This window comes from Takifugu flavidus, chromosome 19 (assembly GCF_003711565.1).
Source record: "Takifugu flavidus isolate HTHZ2018 chromosome 19, ASM371156v2, whole genome shotgun sequence".
In the NCBI taxonomy this organism is placed as follows: Eukaryota; Metazoa; Chordata; class Actinopteri; order Tetraodontiformes; family Tetraodontidae; genus Takifugu; species Takifugu flavidus.
In genome coordinates this window covers 9,669,473-9,685,660 of record NC_079538.1, presented here as the reverse complement: position 1 = coordinate 9,685,660, position 16,188 = coordinate 9,669,473, and the positions used below count along the sequence as shown (strand labels likewise).

The 16,188-nt window shown below is 46.1% G+C and overlaps 2 protein-coding genes across 4 annotated transcripts; one reads left to right on the top strand and one right to left on the bottom strand.

The window, feature by feature from the left end:
* Positions 1-54: 54 nt before the first annotated feature.
* On the bottom strand, positions 55-3,196 carry wdr21 (WD repeat domain 21). Of its 2 annotated transcripts, XM_057016397.1 has the most exons (14): positions 2,932-3,196; positions 2,734-2,851; positions 2,534-2,661; positions 2,235-2,392; positions 2,042-2,124; positions 1,849-1,951; positions 1,615-1,758; positions 1,463-1,512; positions 1,296-1,375; positions 1,133-1,225; positions 931-1,028; positions 679-855; positions 441-555; positions 55-362 (listed from the first exon to the last, which is right to left on the bottom strand). In XM_057016397.1, exons 2-14 carry the CDS (start codon positions 2,838-2,840, stop codon positions 130-132), a joined length of 1,569 nt encoding a protein of 522 aa, XP_056872377.1. In that variant the 5' UTR covers positions 2,841-2,851; positions 2,932-3,196; the 3' UTR covers positions 55-129. The 2 variants fall into 2 exon arrangements, with proteins under 2 accessions (XP_056872377.1, XP_056872379.1); XM_057016399.1 differs by having other exon boundaries at positions 1,311-1,375; positions 2,734-3,192.
* A 396-nt stretch (positions 3,197-3,592) lies between these two features.
* On the top strand, positions 3,593-14,580 carry dpf3 (double PHD fingers 3). 2 transcript variants are annotated; one of them, XM_057016400.1, is made up of 12 exons: positions 3,595-3,755; positions 8,012-8,172; positions 8,776-8,883; positions 10,079-10,212; positions 10,285-10,380; positions 10,749-10,821; positions 11,174-11,215; positions 11,890-12,027; positions 12,107-12,235; positions 12,414-12,526; positions 12,624-12,705; positions 12,976-14,580. In XM_057016400.1, exons 1-12 carry the CDS (start codon positions 3,724-3,726, stop codon positions 13,041-13,043), a joined length of 1,176 nt encoding a protein of 391 aa, XP_056872380.1. In that variant the 5' UTR covers positions 3,595-3,723; the 3' UTR covers positions 13,044-14,580. The 2 variants fall into 2 exon arrangements, with proteins under 2 accessions (XP_056872381.1, XP_056872380.1); XM_057016401.1 differs by lacking the exon at positions 11,174-11,215 and having other exon boundaries at positions 3,593-3,755.
* The last annotated feature ends 1,608 nt before the right edge of the window (positions 14,581-16,188 follow it).

Here is a 16,188-nt window from a genome sequence, read left to right as displayed (position 1 = left end):
GACTCCAACACATTTGTTTTCTTCAGCAAGTATAAAACATCTCAGTTTACCACGTTGCTGTCAATCAACTGCTTATTTATTTTATGAGTCCTTTTATACATTTGGCAAAAATGGAACAGAAGCAATTTCTTAAAAGCCACTGTTCTTCTCTCCAACGTCCTGGTAGTCTGTGTTGTACGGGAAGTAGTAAAGGTCGTGTTTGACGGCCATGAGCAGCCCGGGGAGCCCCCTGCAGCCACCTATCTTGGAGGAGAAGACAACACTGGGGATCATGTCATTCGCAGCAGGGTAAGGCGACGGGATGGTCCTCAGTAGATGGCCGTCCTTTAGGCTCCACAATCTGGTGTAGCAATCCTGTCCAACTGAGAGCAGAACAGAGGACGGGATTCAGACTGGAAGGCTGTTTTTCTGATCACAAGTGGTACCTGCGTCTCTCATACCTGCCATCAGAAGTCCCTCGGGCTCACAGACATGGACGGGAAGATAGGCATGTTCGTTGCGGTGACCTTTGTATTCCTGCACAGGCTTTGTGACGCGAACGTCCCACAGCTTAATCTGCAAAAGTATGAATAGAAGTAATGGCAGGTATTTATGTGACTGGCTTAATCTGCTGAACGTTTACTTTCATCACAAATTTCTAATCTCCTTAGTCATTAGTAAGCTTGAACCAAGGCTGACCTGGCCCAACATGTCGGCAGCAAGCAGGTAGTTCTCATCCTGCAGGACGCGCACGGAGGTGATGGCCGACTCCTGGTGGAAGCGACTGGCCTTCCAGTTGTGATCCCTGCGACCACGCTGCCGTAGGTCGATGCTGAAGATTTCTCCTGATCTGCATCCATTAAACAGCACAGGTACCTGCAGACAAACCGGTACAGGTGCCTATTCCGTGTCCTACTGGGCCCAACACCTTCACTTGAAGAGATGTCTCACCCTCAGAGCAAACTGCTGAGCCAAAACGTCGCTGCTAGAGCTGTACGTCTGTGTCCGGCCCGTTTCTGCGTCTTTCAGTATCACCCTATGAGAGAGACCTGCAAACAAAACAGTTATTTACCGATGTCACCACTACAAAGGTCAGTGGTGGTGGCTGTCAGACTCGTTATAAATATGTAATAAAGAGGAGGCATCGACAGACCTGTGCTGAAGGTTTTATCAAACTGTGGGTTGAGGCACCAAGCACAAGACCAAGCTGAGGAGATCTTAAAGCTACAGAGCATCCCGGGTTGGTCTGAGGACAGATTAAGTTAGTAAATGGGAGGCGACCAACCACATGTTGACATGATGCTATTGATCATAACCTGGATTGGAATTACTGAAGAGGGAAGCAGGGAGCAAGCTGACACAGCCAGGAGTATCTGCCGCTCCAACCAGGCAAAGTCTGACAGTCAGGAGAGTAAAGGAACAGAGGTGGGATCAAACCAGCACTTGAGTTTTAAACGTTTAAGTGACACCTGCAAGAGGATACAAGACGTGGGAGTCTGGGTAGTTTACAGAGGCCCAGCAGATGGAGTTCACCTGAAACAGGTAAAGCCAGGTCAGATTTCCTCCTGTGCACGATTCTGATCATTGAGTTATAAAGTAGCACAACTGCTTCAGCTTAGCGTGGAATACTCCCACCTTACGGTTGGTAAAGTAGAGGTTGTCGCACAGCTCCACAGACAGAGATCCTTGGCTGCTGCTGCTGAAGCTCATGATGCCGTACTTGCAGCCTCCGTGCGACACATCGTTGACTGTGAACACTCGCTCGCAAGCAGAATCTGCCTAAAAGAGCCAAAGAACAAAGGGTCAGAGAACAATTTACCTCAAAAAAGCTTGTCATGAAGCACACATGCGTGAAGGGCTTCTTCTCACCACTATGAGTCTAAAGTTGTCAGTGTTTGGGTTGCTGTTATCTGTACTCTGGATCTCCAGTTTGTGTCGTCTCATCCCACTGACCTTCACCTCATGGACCTGCCTGGAGACATAAAGTACTGAACGGTTCAGATGCCTCATCACAGCTATTTGCATCTGGTTCACATTAACAGAACTATGACATGACCTCTACCTGCAATAGGAGTGTAACTGTGACAGGCCGAGGTGCCTTTTGTGTAGGACCAAGGATGAGTTCAGTCCACTTCTTGGTGCTTTCTAGATAAAAGATAACTTTCAGTCGAGCCCTTCCATAACAAAGAACAGATATTCTATTATAAATGTGGTATATATTTCATATGACTGCAGTGATCTCACAGGAAACTCACTTTTCTGGGATTTTCATCTTCTGCCAGCATTCTCTGCCTCTCTTTCTCCCTTTCTTTCTCCTGTAATTTCTCTTTTGTGAGCGGATTACAGTTATTGTGCCCAGGCAACAGGCGAAAATAGCGATTTTTCTCTGGATCAAAGTAAAAGCCAGGCAGCTCTGGGGTAGGGAGGGTAAAATAAAGCACGAGCAATTGTTACAGCAATACCTGGAGCACAACTGTTGATCAAAGATTAAACTTCAGTAGTGAGTATTAGTTACTGTCACATTCATGTGGCAGCATCTGGTGCCGAGCCTGACCTGGTGCAGCAGTGCTGGTTTCAGAGGAGCGAGAGGAAGACGAGGTAGAGGAAGAAGCAGCAACAGACTGGTTTTCATGTCTCCCACGAGATGCTCTATATGATGGCCCTGATTCACTCGGTCCATACCTGCAAAGACAGCACAAATGATGAGCTGGTATCCTGTATCCGTCAGAAAATCATCAAGAATATTAGACAAACCGCTGATCTTCCTGAGTCGACCTTTGACCTCTGCGCCAGCCTCGATATTGACCTGCACCTGGTCGTCGGTGTGGCCGCAGCCCTTCTCGCCAATTCCATTTCTTCATTCCCAAATATTCTGACGCAGGATATTAATAGCAAACCGATCATTTAAAAATATATATCTAAGGTTCCAACGTGTCAGGCAAGCATGTTTACCTCTTAGCTGGACTAGCTGTGATTAGCCTTTCTTAGCTAACGTTAGCAATACATTTTCAAACACCTTTAGCTACACGATTATTGTAAATTTATCGCACGTAAGTGTTCCCACAACGTATATCAAAATAGGTTCCGTGTATATCATAAGACTTCTTGTATCTTAACCCCTTAAACTGATAATTTTAGAGTTTGAAGATTCAAGTCCCCTCACATGCTAACCGGAGTGCTGTCAGCTACAGCCATATTGACCCGCCTCCTGAAGACGTTCATTGGTTAATATTTAACAATAGTAAATGACGTCACAGAAATCTATTGGTTGTTATTTATCAGCCACGTCTGAGACAAATATATATAATCGCTTACAAAGAAACATTCAAGTTGTAAAGTAATGCCAGAAGTAGGTTTTTCCGCGCCTACTATAGTTTTTGATTGATTAATGACAATTTCAAGATGCATTATTGTTTACGTGTTGCTGTCTTATCTAAGACACCTTCAGCTAATGAAATATACACAATTCAGCGAGACAGAGCTCAGGATGTTGGTTATTTTCATTTCCAACTGGTAGCACTTTGAGTAAAGTTAATTATATTTCATGAAACGATCACGTCTTCCCTGACCATTGGTTTTAATACTCTTTGTAAGCCACGCCCTCTACGTGCATGCCGTGGTTGTATTGGTAGGGCGCACAGTGCCCAGGACCGCATTGGCTGTTGTGTATGTATGTATTTTTTCTCCATAAGGGTCCCAAAGTAAACCGAGATTTGGAATATTACGTTACAGTCCAGGAGGAAAATGGCGACTGTCATTCATAATCCTCTGAAATCGTGAGTACTTTCCCCCCCTACAAACTAACAACTCTTTGCTCTCAGTTTATTTGATGAGAACGAAAGGTGCTTTCATTCTAAATGTATTTCTAGGACATTTGAGGGCATTCTCCGTGCGTGCGCGCCGTTCAGTTGTGATGTTGTGCAATAATAGTAAAGATGATGGTCTAGAAGCGTGGATCAGTGCTCGCATCTCTAACGAGCGCGCAAATGTCCACTCGTGCACTTGGTTCCACTTGGTCACAAAGTTGTCTTTGACTGTATTCCTCGGTAATAACAGCGACTGACACGCTGTGTCACCTTTGCAGGAGCAAACCTGCATCGATTTCACGCGTTTATTGCCACAGAGCGGCTTTTTTGTTGCGCCACCTGAATAACCGGTTATTAAATAGCAGCCAATAACAGAAATTAACTTCCTTTCATGTCTGCAGCGGAAACCCGTAATCTATAACATAATTGGGGGGCGTGTTTTCCCCCTGAAGTTGGAGATGCAGAAACTGATTTCTTGATGATCTTTGCAGCTCCGCAGCATGCGCTACCAAAATAGAGTTTATATATAATATGCATAAAGAGAAGAGAGCCGCCACCAGGGCTTGGCAGTGAATAAACTCATTTAAATCTGATTGCTCACGTGGAATGTGTTGCGTAAAACATACAGATGAGAATCCACTTCGGTGTTGAAACACTGAATTTTATAGTTGTCTAAACCCACTGACAACCTGAAATATCCTAAGAGAAGCACACTGGCTGGAAAAACCTGTAATCTGGTGTATTCTAAACAGATTAGGTGTATATGGATATTTATGTTGTGTCGCTTATATCTTTGCAGTCATGCTGAACAGCAGATTAGCAGCGTCCCAGAGGTCTCCTGGGTCCATCTGCTGAGACGCATGTAAAGAGGCTGGGGCTGGGACAGAGAGAGAGAGAGAGAGAGAGAGAGAGAGAGAGAGAGAGAATGGAAGGAGGGAATCCCCATCTGCCGTTTATATTTTGAAATTCTCAGACAGACCCCCACCCCCTGACCTGCCATATCTGCAACGAAATGGAAAACAGTGCTCGCGTAGGCTGAAAGCAGCAGCTCGATCCCAACCCTCCGAACCAAACTGCATCAGAACACTGTCAAATTGGCCCAAACTGTATCAGTGTAACTGACTAATTTGACAGGCTTGACAGAACATGGCTGTCATCCGTATGGATCACAGTCTCATATGCACCCAAGATGAGTTCCATCCATCATCAGTCGGCAATCATTCACACTTTGCATCTTTTCTTGTGATTAATCCTGGCCCGCCATGAGCGTGTGTGTGTGTGTGTGTGTGTGTGTGTGTGTGTGTGTGTTTGCACAGTGGGCATTAATTCAGAGCTGACATGATAAGTATTCAAATGAGGGACACGCTTCACGTGCAGAGATGGTTCCATAAAAGCTGGTGTTTAATTCAGCCCCCCCTGCATATTTACCAGGATCTGGATTTGTCGTGCCCCCGTTCGCGTGAGGATTGTGGGCCAAGTAGATGCGTGATTATGTGCGTATGAAGGGGGTCAACATGTGTGCGTTTTTATTGTGAGTGTTTACTGCGCGTGTAGGCGATGGTTTCGTAGAGACCCACCCTTCCCCCAATATGCGTGAGAGGGGAGCGTTGGTGGTTTTCAAGGGGGGGGGGGGTCTGTCTCGCTGCACTCACTGAGTGCATTTGTGCTACACCCACAGCACAGAGGTGAACTCTGGCCTTTGTCTTTCCCAGCTGGGGGATTGAGAATATCCAGGAATGGTTTCCAGGCAAAGGTGATTAAATATTCCAGATTTTTTTTTTAATGGAAACCTTTTACTTCTCGTGTCCCAGAGAGCGGTGAAACGAAGCATACGCCTTGTTTTTTAGGTATAAAATATTTAAATGTTGACATCTTTAGCTCAGGGCTCCAGCTTCTGTGCCTCTTCCAGGCCTGGAACTCTGGCACCACTTCCCCGTTATTCCCTTTGTGGACAGACAAATACGCGTGCTTGTGCGTACACACATCCCCGTGTTGGGGGGAAATTAGTGTGACAGGGTCTGAAAGGGAGCACGTGTGCCTCGGGACATGTAGAGACCCCCTCTTTCCATCCCAGTCTTGGCTCCTCCCCCTCCTCCCATTCTTCCTGTGGTTCCTGACACAGATGCAGATAACTCACGCCCTCCTCACCCCACTGCTGCCAAGGACCCTTTTCAACAGTTTCATGTTTAAAGAGTATTTTTTGCACCATATTCATTAGCAATGACCCACATGTTTGAGACAACAAGTAACTTGGGTGATTTAAATTGTATATAAAATAACTAAAATCTTGTTGAGAAACGTCTGAAGAATGTCCTCGCATCTCCATCGTCATATGGTTGGTTGCTTTTTGCTCTTTAAGCTCTGTGTGCTGTTAGTCGCAACTATCAGAGAAAATAAAACAGACCCGGGTGATGAGTCTGATGGGAATGGCAGCCGGAAGACTCTTTGGATTCAAGCGGATAAGCTCAATCTCGAGGAAGCTTTTACTGAGGAGCACACAAAGTTCCTCTGTTAATGGGAGACAATCATGAGGACACAAGCCCTCAGTGTCCAGGAAGCTGGTGACCAAGGAGAACGTGTTGTCCAACATGCAAACCTGGAATTATATAAGACCAATCTGATGGGATCATTTTCAGTGGGTTGGGGGAGGATGTCTGAGGACACACAACCCATTTAAACCGATCCATGTGCACGCACATGAACGCAGCACTTACAATTGGTTACGTAAGAGTTTACGAAGCTGCCTGGGGACAATGGCAGTTAAAAGTAGAGCACAAAAGTACAGGACGAAGACAGATGAGCAGGGATGCAGCAAATGATGAATGAGGCGCAGCTTCACTTCAGGGAATGTGAGGTATGTGACAGGAAGTCTCCCGGATTTGTCTGGATCACAACGACCGCTGCTCGGCCGTACTGTAAAAACCCACCAGCTGCATTCCTCATCTCCGTAGGTCTCCCGAATAAAAAAAAAACAACCCTCAGCTAGCAAAACACCACATGTTCCAGTGCAGATGTCGCACTGAGCGCACGCTGTGGCGCTAAACGTGTAAACAAAGGCCACCATAGAGGTCTCACTGATTGCATGGTTGTGGTGCTGCTGTTTGGAATGCGTCCTCCTCACCAGACGTTATGAGAGACAGATGTGAACAGTGATATTAGCTGTAATGTCTTCTCCTTCTTGATCCCATCCTAAGTTATTTATGACTGAGGCTGCTATCACCCGCTGCAGTCAGATAGCATATACATGCTAATTCATGCTTTTATAAGCTGTCGCCTTGATTACTGGAATGCTTTTTATGTTACCTGTTGCAAGAATCTTCATTTATTGCTCTATATGGCCTCTCCCACCCTGTCTGTCAACATACCAGAGCTCTGCGTTCATCTGGCCTCTTTCTTTCACCTTAACTGAGATCACAAACAACTTGGTGATCGTGCCTTTGCTGCAAATGCCCCCAAAGCCCTCGGTGATATTTAAGACACAATCTTTAATTTCGGCCTTCTGCTGTGAATAAATGTCTGGTAACGTAAACAGGCCGTGGGTGAAGAGCGCGCTCAAATCAACAAAGCCCCAATTTAAACATTCTATCTATACACGCCTGCTTTATTCATAGCCTCTGTTACAGCTTTTCCTCCCCCATCCTCTTCTTCAAGACACTGCACATCTTTGTGGGATTGGATACAACCGGTGCTACTCTTTAACATTCTTCACGTGTTCACATAGAGCAGCCTCAGAATGGCAATAATGATCAGGCAGACAGTGTTCGTTTTGCTCTGACCCATTAAAATTCCCATATTTTCCCATTGATTTCAGCTATTAAATGAAGGCTGAAACCCACTGAGAGTGTAAAACAGTGGATCTGTTAGAGGCTATAGAAAATAATATTGATGGCTCACTCTATAATGCATGCACTCTCACTGGGTCAATATCTGAGCACATCCATATGTATCCTGTGAGCTTTGATCGCGCAGACCTGGATCTATGCATCATTCTGGGCGCCAGCACAGTTAAATCTGACTAATGGACCGGGTCTGCTCACAGGTGATGTAAATTATTAGCTGCTCGGGGCAAGTTAGTGCTGCAAACCATCCAAAAAGCTGTTAGACGCTAAATAACGGGATTGTTTCATGGAAATGAAAAAGCCGAACGGAAGCAATTCAACAGGGGTGAACCCTGAGTTTAATCAAAAATGGCTGACGAGTGTCTGTCTCTGTTTGTCTGCCATCAGGCTCGGTGACCAGTTCTACCAGGAGGCCATTGAGCACTGCCGCAGCTACAACGCTCGCCTCTGTGCCGAGCGCAGCGTGCGCATGCCCTTTCTGGACTCTCAAACCGGCGTAGCCCAGAACAACTGCTACATCTGGATGGAAAAATGCCAGCGGCAGCCAGGTGACCGGGGCGGAGGGCGAGCAACGGCACTAGTGTAACCCAAGACCTCATCAAAGTGAAAACACTCTGTGGGGGCAGGATGGATTTATACACCAGCTCTTTAATAAAACAGCCCCCTCCTGTATATTATATGAGGTACCACTCGATGACAAGAATGCTTTATGCACATCTGGGTCCCCACTTCAGCCAAAAGGAACAATCTGTTCTTTACTGAGGGACGGACGCAAATAGCCCGCTCTCCATCTTTTATGCAAAGCCCTCCAGGCCACACCCTATACTTTGTGGCAGACCTACAGTAACAGACAATATTTGAATTTATTCTAGGTCGGTCCCTCCCCCGTTGTTATCCTGTTTTTTCCTCTCCATTTCTGCTGAAAATCAGGCACTCACTCCTCCTGTAGGCCTTAATTATTAGCAGAACGGATTTAGAAAAGGACCCATGACCCTGTAACCACCTGACCAGTCAGGAAGAGCACTAAATCTTGAACACTGGGTCTTTAGTTTGTAAAATTTGGCCATAAATGCAGGATTTTTCTTTTTTATGTGTTGCATATGTGTTATTTATGCATGTGTGTGTGTGTGTGTGTGGGTGGGTGTGTGTAGGCCAGGCAGCAGGACAGATGTATACCTACCCCGCCCGCTGTTGGAGAAAGAAGAGACGACTCCTCGCGCCCCTCGACCCCCAGCTCCGCCTGTGTGAACTTCGCCTAGGTAAAAAGGAAAAAACTGTCAGAGCTCACGGCACATCCGCCACCTTTGTGCGAGTGCACGTTGCTGTACATGTCGTGTTTGTGTTGCGCAAAGTGTCAGGCGAGCTCGGTGGCGTTAGCGTTCGCTACCTGGCCATCTGGCTCTGGTTAGCCTCTCTCGCTCCCTCTCTCTCTCCCCCCAGGTCTCCAGGTTCATTCTTCCCCCTGAATCAATGCCTCCTCTTTATGTTCACAAACACACACATGCACTGTGCTCAAACACCCCCCCACACGACTCCCACCCCCCCTCACAGCGGCACAGAAGCACCCTAAACCGGGCCTCTCTAATCATTTGTCCATGAGGCAATAGAATGTAATGAATCTTATGAGATGGAAGTCTGGCCTTTTCGTGTGTGTGTGTGTGTGTGTGCGCGCGTGTGCTTGTATGCGCGCCCTCATCATGGGGGGGGGGGTTAACAAAGGAATGCCACAGCAGCCTGATAAGTGAAGAAATAAAGGCCCATCCTTGTTTTGCATTCGCCTCACTTTTGTTTCCTCCTCGCCATCTTCCAGCCGTAATATAATATTCCCGAGCTTCCCGCAGATGCAGTTCAGCTTTGGAAGAGCCCAAATGTTAAAAACAAACTCCAGGGAGACAGAAAAGCGGTCACACGCAGAAATAGACAAGCTCTGTTTTTAACAGAGGCTGTTTTGTTTAGAGATCCTGGAAAGTCGGTGCTGCTCTGCTGCGGCGCTCCGGTACGTCTGATGTTTATTTAACGCTTCCGGACCGGGGACATTTTTGTCTTCGGGTGACGCTGCACAGACGCTCTGTCACACTGTCATTTAGGAATGGAATTGAAAATCCTTGAAGATCGGCTGGATTTTCCTAGTTTATCTTCTCCCTGCCTCAGCAGCCGCTTCCCTTCCCTCCCCATACTCTCCCTGATCTCCCAGATCCTACATTTTCCATAATATGATTCAGCAGCATATTTCATCTGACCTCTGCTTCCCAAATGCTCTTTCCGATCTTCGATCCCAGATCCACGTGACATGAGAATGACATCACCGGGCTTATGGTTTCAAGCTGCTGTCATGGGCCGAGCAGCGCCCAGATATGGTGAAATGGTTGCAACGGCCTTCCTCTATACGAGTGGTAGTGGCGTTTTTTTTAAAACCACAGTAACGACAGATTTTAATTTCTGCCCCCCGTTTAGAAGCCGAGCTGGCTCCGAAACGCGAGGTCCCTCCAGGGGATTCCACGGCCTTGGAGGCCCTCCTCAGGGGCGATGGCGTGCTGGAGAAAAAAAACAACCTCTGTAAGGAGGAGGAGACTTTGCTGGAAATACAGGTAGTTTCATCGGGACAGACGGGATCCTTCAACCGTTTCTCGATGACTGTGTTTGCACGCGTGTCGCTGTAGAGAGTTCTGGAGGCAGAGGAAAACGGGGACGGTTTCCACGACGACGAAGAGTTTGAGCTGGACACTCCGAAACGAAAGAACAGAAACAGAAACAAAGTGAGTGTGGAGAGCACAGTCAAAGGAGTTTCAGCAGCAGCAGAGGTATTAGGAGGACGGGATTATTGTCAAATAACCAAGGAATCAGCAGAAAACCTAATCCCACTTTTAGTGCCTTTTTATTGGTTAAAAAAAAAAAAGACACTACAGAGCAGCATGATAGCACCTATGGAAGGGAAGCCGCTTAAATATCCTTCTAAATGATCAAAAACACTATAATGGGCTAAGGATACTATAAATTAAACAAAAAATGTCCATTTATTTCAAGAATATTTTTTAATTCAGTACTGTTAATTTATTATCTCCTTTTAACATTTGGAATTAAATCAGAAATCTCACAACGCTTGTGTGCCCGTGTTGTCTTTCAGAACAGAGGATCCAGTCGCAGAAGAGCAGAAGCTGTCAGCATTGAAGACCAGGACAAACCCTACGTCTGTGATAGTAAGAGAAGAGAACACATGGGCCTGGTGGGGGCTGGCTCCCTCTCTGCACATGCGTCTTCCAAATTCTTTGTATTTGTAGACATCGGAGATGAATTATAGACCTTTGTCTTTCATTTTCCGCTCTCTTTATGTCCTAAGAGCAGTCCGCTGCAGCATGACAAAGGGGTTTTCCGTTAATCCAGACTAGCATGCCACTTACGTACTCGGGCAGAATCCCTCTGGAGAGGAAAGCCGCGGGGATGCCGAGAGACGGGCTGACAAACCCCGACAAATGAATCACGTTCCTCATTTTGTGTCTTGTTCTGTCTTTCCTTTATTATTTTGTTGCCTTTGTGTCTTTTCTGTTCCAGATAGATACAAACAAAAGCATAACTCAAAAAAGGCTGAAGAAGGTATCTGGACCTGTCGCCATCTTGTCCTCTTAGATGCTCCGTGTCTCCGGGCATCCAGTCTTGAGAATGGCTGCCTGAATGCTAATCCCTTTCAGAGATCTCATGCTTCAAACGCTGCATCAGGGGCTCCTCAAGTCAAGGCTGTAGCTTTGCATGACATTAGCGCTACGCTGTGCCCTAAAGCTCGCTCGCTTTCTTCGCGGCATGCAAACAAACGATGCTTCAGCAGCAGCCAGCGCTGACGGATGCATGTTTGTAACACCCTCACGGGCGCTGGCGTGACCTCCATTTTGTAGCCGTTGCAGAAGTGGGAGTGAAAAGGAGTTTCATTTGGATCCCTCATATATGAGAACTTGTAGAAATCAGTGACATCCGGCGCCGTCACTTCATACTTCTATGATGGCTACAGGTCTGCGTGCTCCTCAATCCTTTCTGCTGTAGATCCACAAGATTTTTGCATAATCTGACTCCCTTAGCTCCACTGCAGCATCAGCAGTAGTAAATTCTCCCTTTAATGTCCTCTTAGATTAAGCGACCTCAGAGTTGTAATCACGGCAGTTGGTTGTGAGACATTTATGAGGTTTTGTTTGCGTAAACAGTTAAAAATGAAAAATTCACGGCGGGGCTCCGTTGGATGTTGTTTTTCTGATCAAGCGCTCTTGTTTTTCTTGCAGTTTGTGGAAAACGCTACAAAAACCGGCCCGGCCTGAGCTACCACTACACCCACACTCACCTGGCGGAGGAGGAGGGCGAGGAGGAAAAGGAACCGGAGGCGGCCCCGTCCCCCCCGCGGCCCTCAGACAACCACAAACGTGAGACCCTGATAATCACACATTAGAAAGAGGTGAGAAAAGGCCCCTTTTCTTGACATGGATCTCTTGTTGTGTGCAGCTCAGAAGGGTCCCGACGGCACCATCATCCCCAACGACTACTGTGACTTCTGCCTGGGCGACCAGGACTCCAACAGGAAGACGGGCCAGGCTGAGGAGCTGGTGTCCTGCTCCGACTGTGGACGCTCTGGTGAGAACCAAAATCTTTTGATTGCTTCTTTCTGATGCCAAGACAACCAAAAAGACTAAAAGTGTCACATTTTGTCCCCATCGGCTCTGCGTCCGAGCTGTTTCCTCGGGGATCTAAAACATTCACACTCTCCGTCCGGCCCCACACTCACTCCAGTGTCCCCGTCCTCCCTCCACAGGCCACCCCACGTGTCTGCAGTTCACCGACAACATGATGCAGGCGGTGAGGACGTACCAGTGGCAGTGCATAGAGTGCAAGTCGTGCAGCATATGCGGCACCTCAGAGAACGATGTAAGACGGACCCTCCACCCTGATACACCTGGTCCAGACTGCATCGATCATCTTTCAAATGTTTAGCTAACACGGAGAATTCTGCTTGTCCTTTTAGGATCAGCTGCTGTTCTGTGACGACTGTGACCGAGGATACCACATGTACTGCCTGAAGCCTCCGATGACCCAGCCTCCTGAGGGTACAACAGCCACACGCCTGATGTTTTACTGGCGTCTGGAATGAAAACTAACACCCCTCTCTCTCTCTCTCTGTCTCTGTCTCTCTCTCACTCTCTCTCTGTGTCTCTGTCTCTGTCTCTCTCTCTCTCTCTCTGTGTCTCTGTCTCTCTCTCTGTGTCTCTCTCTCACTCTCTCTCTGTGTCTGTCTCTCTCTCTGTGTCTCTGTCTCTGTCTCTCTCTCTCTCTCTCTCTCTCTCTCTCTCTCTGTGTCTCTGTCTCTCTCTCTCTAGGGAGCTGGAGCTGTCACTTGTGTCTGGACCTGCTAAAAGACAAAGCCTCCGCTTATGGAGAAGCGTGATGCCCTCAGCAGAGGTTTTCACCCCACACTTTCCTCACACACACTCACACACACAGTGTATTAGCAGGCTAATTATCAGGGTAATTTTCTCCGTGGGGCACAGAGACCCTCAGCTACAGCCGAACGACCCTACAGGTGAAGACGATGCCAAGATAAAGTGGTTTTTCTACCTCGCCTGCTGCCAAAGCCAGAAAATGGCCCACGCTGTGCAGCATTTCTGGGCGGAAGCCAAACATCTGGGAAAAAAATAAAATAAAATTTGAATCTGTTTGTACTGGAGTGTGTTTATGTTGAAGTGTCTGCTGTTCAGGATCTACAGCAGGGGGGATCCTGAGTTATGTCTGTTTAAGTTCTCCCTCCCAGCTTTACTCTTCTCCCGTGTTTAGACTTGACGGTGACATTATTTAATATCTGGACAGGCTCAGTTTTGGTAACGCAGGCTTTTGTCAAGCCCTGTGCAGATTTATTGTTCGCACTACTGGGAAACGTGGTGATAAAACAGCCGCGGGCATCGTGCCTCAGAGCACGGTGACATTTTTTTTTTATTGCTGTCTGGTTTTTGTTCCCTTGGAGGGATGCTGTGCACCTCAATTAGACACTGCAAAAACAACCGGAAAGCATTTTGTAAACGCCTAAAGACGGTAGATTTGGGAGACAAAGGGCAGAAACATGCAAATATGTTGCACTTTTATTAGCTGATATCGATTGAAAAACCTTTATTAATACTGTCACAATTATTTTGATCTTGCTGATTATGTTTTGATTAGATGTAAAATTCTAAATGGTCCGGTGTGTAAGATCTTTGATCATCTTGATAAGGATTTAAATATATAGAGACGTGCTTTTGTAGCAGCATGTTAATGTATAAAACCATTAAGGCGGATCAAAGATCAAATTTGCTAATTCTAATTCCAGATTCATTAACTAAAACATTTTAACTAATTTTCTAGGTCTGATGTAATCTGTATTCTTACCACTAGATGCTGCCAAATCTCACAAACAGGACCTTTAGTCATGCTTTTCTTAGTTTTAGCCAAACTCTATGAGGAATATTGTGGATGCAAATATCATCATTTCCCTTCTTTATTCTTGTTTTATTGAACTGTTACACCTGTGTTTTTTTTATTTTAAATGCTGGAGTACTTCCTCTAGTTTGCCTGACTTGTGTCTATTTTCTCTCCCATTCTGATTTGTGGCTAAAGTAGTTTTTGTCTGCAGCAGACTACAAACAAGTTCAGTAATAACATTAATAAAATACATTTTAATGGGTGTAAGCATCAACACAGGTTATCACGTCTTCCATCGTGTGTATTTTCATTGTCCATATGTTGTTTTTCATCAGACAATCATGTGTTAGAGTAGAAAACCATGCAAAAAAGGTTTTGTTGTGCTTTGCGTAAGTAATGGATTCACCCCCAGCGTCTTCCTTTTCAAAATGTCTTGATGTGTTTAATGAAATGATCCAAAATGGGTCTGAAATGTGTACTGTGTTTTATATGTATATGTTTTGTTTGGAAATAAAGACTTTTCCATTAAACCTTCCTTTCAAGCAGGACGCTTCTGCCACATTTGTAATCCATCTGAATTTACGACCTTCCTGATGACATCACCGTAGAGGATGGTTCTATCATACAAACATGTTTTAGTCAAATGTTAGACAAGACTTTATTTTAATATTCCATGTCTACACAGAGCACGCCACCGCCACTTTAGTGCACTTTGCATTGCTGCCGATTTCTCCAGTCCGCATTTATACCCTGAAACTGCATTATGTCTCTATGCTTTTCTTTATTTTAAGTACTAACAAAACCACAACAGATAAAAAGAAACAACAGATCGTGTACTGAAAGGGAATCCAATATGTTCGGAGGTAGACGGTGCATGGGTGAGACATAAGACACACTCTTTCTTTCCCTGTTGGAGGTTTGTGGGCTGTGCAGAGTAGGGAAGCTGCATCACCTTGAATAAACAGACAGTTCTACCACTGATTATGACCAAGTCACGTTACGGCTGGTCACATTTCCTAGCTGTGCATGAGTTGATGGGCAGCTGAGGACGGTGCTGACGGCCCGGCAGGGATGGGTTTAGAAGTGTGCTTGTTCAGTGACTGTTACATCATCATATGGATAAAATATGTATATTGTTAATGACGGGTAATCATAAAAAACAAAGCAGCAAGGCCAACTGAGGTTGTTACAGAAGATTGGTGCCAGAGATTAGACTGGGTATGGCTCTGAGTGGGGCCATAGATGTGTGGGCTCTTGGAGCCTCAGCGGTTTACCTAGCCATCTCAGACGGTCTCTTTAGAGCTAAAGGTGATGATGCTGAGCTCAGTGAAATCAGCACCTGCATTGGCCAATCATCAGATGACGTGCTGGACTATTCTATATTTTCATAAACAAAACAACAAACAGCCGCGCTGGAGATTTAATTCATATCTGGGGTTTGAGGAAGACGCAGGGCCTGAAGCAAGAACCACACAGAGTATCAGCCTTGATGGGATCCCAGAGTTGATGAATTATGGAGACACAAGTGAAAAGAAGACATTCGTGGACCTTTTTAAAGAAGATGATGCAGCTGGATGCAGACAAGTGGATCACGCCGCTAGAGGTTCTGCACATCCTTTTCTTACCAACAGCTTCTGTCAGGTTCCCAAACAAACTGGCATCACGGGAGCTGTGAACGCAGAGGCACTCAGGAACAGCCACCAAACCGGAAGAAGAACAGACGTATCCGCTTTTCCAGTCGCATTACCAAGTGGATCAGGAAGATCAGGCTATGCTTCCCCAGTGTCCACCAACAATCTTTCCAGGACAGAGAAAACGCTCCTCATGAGCCAAACAGTGCAGCTGATTCTGGGCACAAACTGCGAAGGAAGGACCAGAAACTCTTAACTGCTGCCTGAGCCGTGCAGATGAACAGAGATCGACACTTAGCACTTCAAAGACGCTTGCAAATATGTTTACAGCGTAATAAAATTCCAGAATGGTGGAAAGTACATGTTGCTGTGTTTTGTCTTGTAAAAATGCGTTGTGTTCCTCCCAGAGGGCCCAGTGCATCAAGACACAACTCTACAGACTGTATATGATTATCATGCTTCTCAACTAGGTTATTACTTCCCCATGTGACCACTAGAGGACAGTGT